This window comes from Myotis davidii, unplaced genomic scaffold (assembly GCF_000327345.1).
Source record: "Myotis davidii unplaced genomic scaffold, ASM32734v1 scaffold425, whole genome shotgun sequence".
Taxonomy (NCBI): Eukaryota; Metazoa; Chordata; class Mammalia; order Chiroptera; family Vespertilionidae; genus Myotis; species Myotis davidii.
In genome coordinates, this window is record NW_006296413.1 from 4,485,910 (window position 1) to 4,488,670 (window position 2,761).

Consider the following 2,761-nt stretch of genomic DNA (forward strand, 5'->3'; position numbering starts at 1 on the left):
GACACAGGAGGTGCTGGGGAAGGTGGGGAAAGGTGGCGATGGCAGGGAGCACCTGAACGCACCTCCTGGCGGAGCCTTCGAATTTCGGCCTCTAAGCCCTGCACCTCCTCCTGGGAGTCCAGCAGCAGCTCGGCCTTCTCCTCCCTGGAGGAAGGAGACGCTGGAGGGACCTGGGGACCAGCAACCCTTCCCAGGCCTGGTCCAACCCATATGCAGGGGCTGTCCAGGCCTAAGCTAGCCCTCTCCCTCGGGCCTCTTCCGAGCCTGCGCACTCACAGCTCCTGGCGCAGGCGGCGCAGCTGGGCCTTGGTGTTGGCCAGCTGCAGGGCCAAGTGGTTGGAGGAGCCTTCCAGAGGGGTCCCGGCAGGAGCCTCAGGCAACAAGGGGGCTGGCTCCCGCTCCAGCAGCAGCTCAGCCAGCCGCTGTGGGAGGTCAAGGGTCAGGGTTCAGAAGTAACCTACTCTATTCCCCCCACCTCTCCCCCCACACACACACCGTCACCACAAGCTGAATTTGGCTCTTACAGCCCTGTCAGGCAAAGACCCCCAACCCCACACCTGGGCCTCAACTCCCAACTCTCCCACACACCTGGGTCCCCGCGGCCCTCCCAGTCCTCCACCTGGCCCTCTACACCATACCCCTGCTGCCCCCACCTGGGCCCCCACATCACGCTCCCGTGCCAGTCTCAGGAGTGTCCCCATCAGGCTCCGGGACAGCATCTCCAGTTCTGCGGGTGCCAGCTCCCCAGGCTCGGGCCCAGCCAGTGCCAGCACCATGCCCGCCCCAGGCTGGGTCACCTGGGTGGGTAAGGAAAGCAGTTCAGCCTAAGAAGTTGGAGGCAGGGTGTCCCCAGGTAGTGCAGGTCCAAAGCCATACCTCCTGTATGGCCGCCGCCAGCTCGCTCTGCACCTCCAGGCTGAGGCCCTGGATGTGGCGGATGAAGAGTTCCCGGTGCTCGCACTGCAGGGGAACCAGTGGGGGCGGGGTGAGGGCTGGCGTGAGCCTCCCACCTCTGCAGCCAAAGCTGGGCCCCACCCTGCCCGCTCACCTGCACGGACGCCCCCAGCAACAGCCGAAGGATGCCTTCCAGCTCCTCCACCGCCTCCTCTGCAGGGCACAAGCCACAGGGGTTAACAGGCCGCAGGAGGGGTAGACGCAGGAAAGGGGGGGTGGGAGAGGGTACCTGAGAAGGGGTCAAACCCCAGTGCCTGAAGGTCTGGGGGTGCCGACAGGATCAGCAGCTGCAGCTCCTCCTGAGGGCACAGAGGGGGGAGATGAGACGGGCCTTCCTGTGGGGGCTCCAGGCTCAGCCTCCCTCTCCCAGATCCTCACCTGGTAGAAGTCCCTCAGTCGGCCCCACAGGTGGTTCAGGTTCCACACCCTACTGACTGCCGGATCACCATGGTCCCTGATCACGCGAGGGCCCCCTCGGAAGCTAGGGGCACTGTGGGCACAGGGGGCCATTGGTTGGAAAGGGACTCAAGGACCCACCTCCCCTCAGCCAGGCTCCGCCTCCAGACCTCAGGCTCTGTCCACCAGCCTGTCTTGTCCCCTCCCCGCAGACCTTGAGGCCCCTTACATGATGCCCAGCACCCGGAGGAGCAGGGCCCCACCACTGAGACGCAAGAACCTCTTCTCGGGACAAAGGGGCCTCTCTCCTTCCTCCTCCTCTTCCTCCTCAGGCTCCTCCGCCTCGCCCACCAGCCCAGCCAGTCCCAGCGCCTGTGGGAAGCAGAGAGAGGTCAGTCGGCCCAGGTGAAGCCCCCATCAATAGAGTGAATCCTGAGCCCCTGGGCCAGCTCCCTGAACCCACACAGCCCCCTTCTCACCAAATCCCTGAATGTCCCTGGGCCCCAAGATCTGGACCCCTTTTCCTGCCTCACAGATGCCTGGACTTCAGCCCCACATTTAAGTCCAGCCCCCTCAGCCCCCATCTCTGCCCCATCCCCCCACCCCAACACCAGCCCCTCCCTTCTGCTCACTTCCGCCTCCCCTGCCGCCTCACCCAGGAGGCCAGGCTCCCACTCAGGAAGTCTCTGAGTCTGGGTCCCTTGCCCCCGTCCATGACAGGTCAGGGTGTTGGTCGCCGTGGCAGCTACACCTGCCCTGAGAGGAAGAGGAAGTCCCCGGGTGGGGGATCCCGGGCCTAGCCACAGACACCCTGTACAGCTTCCTCCTTCCGGGTGCAGGCTGGCCTGTGCACCCCCAGAGTCCTTCCTCTGCCCCCACTTCGCCAAGCGGCACCCTCCCAGCGTCTCCCACAGGGACTGATTCACAGGGCACGCGAGGCCCCCAGAGCAAGGCCCCCCCTCTCCTGGCTCCGTGGGCAATGGCAGGTGAGTCTCCGCCTCTCTGGGCCTCTGTTTCCCAACTTGAAACCCGAGAGGGTGACCTCGGCCTTGCACCTTCCAGAACCCCTCAGGGGGCCCCAGCCTTACAGGGTGAGTCGGGGTGCCCACAGCTGCATCTTCTCATCTGCTGGCTTCTCTTCCCCTTGAAGTTTCCCCAGCTTACCCAAACTGTCGCCCAACCCGTGAAGCCTGGCTCCATGCCACCTCCCCCGGAGGCCCCCTCTGGCCCCACCCGATACTCTATGCCAGGGGTCCTCAAACTTTTTAAACAGGGGGCCAGTTCACTGTCCCTCAGACCGTTGGAGGGCCGGACTATAGTTAAAAAAAAACTATGAACAAATTCCTATGCACACTACACATATCTTATTTTGAAGTAAAAAAACAAAACGGGAACAAATACAATATTTGTA

The 2,761-nt window shown here is 63.6% G+C and overlaps 1 protein-coding gene across 1 annotated transcript in view; it reads right to left on the minus strand.

The window, feature by feature from the left end:
• CCDC88B (coiled-coil domain containing 88B) overlaps positions 1-2,565 on the minus strand; it is a 15,425-nt gene extending 12,860 nt beyond the window's left edge. Inside the window, 9 exon segments of the mRNA XM_015568980.1 lie at positions 63-144; positions 277-422; positions 654-797; positions 877-960; positions 1,049-1,107; positions 1,184-1,253; positions 1,333-1,444; positions 1,580-1,722; positions 2,006-2,565. Coding sequence (XP_015424466.1) covers positions 63-144; positions 277-422; positions 654-797; positions 877-960; positions 1,049-1,107; positions 1,184-1,253; positions 1,333-1,444; positions 1,580-1,722; positions 2,006-2,065 — 900 coding nt within the window. The 5' untranslated portion in view covers positions 2,066-2,565.
• Positions 2,566-2,761: the final 196 nt, after the last annotated feature.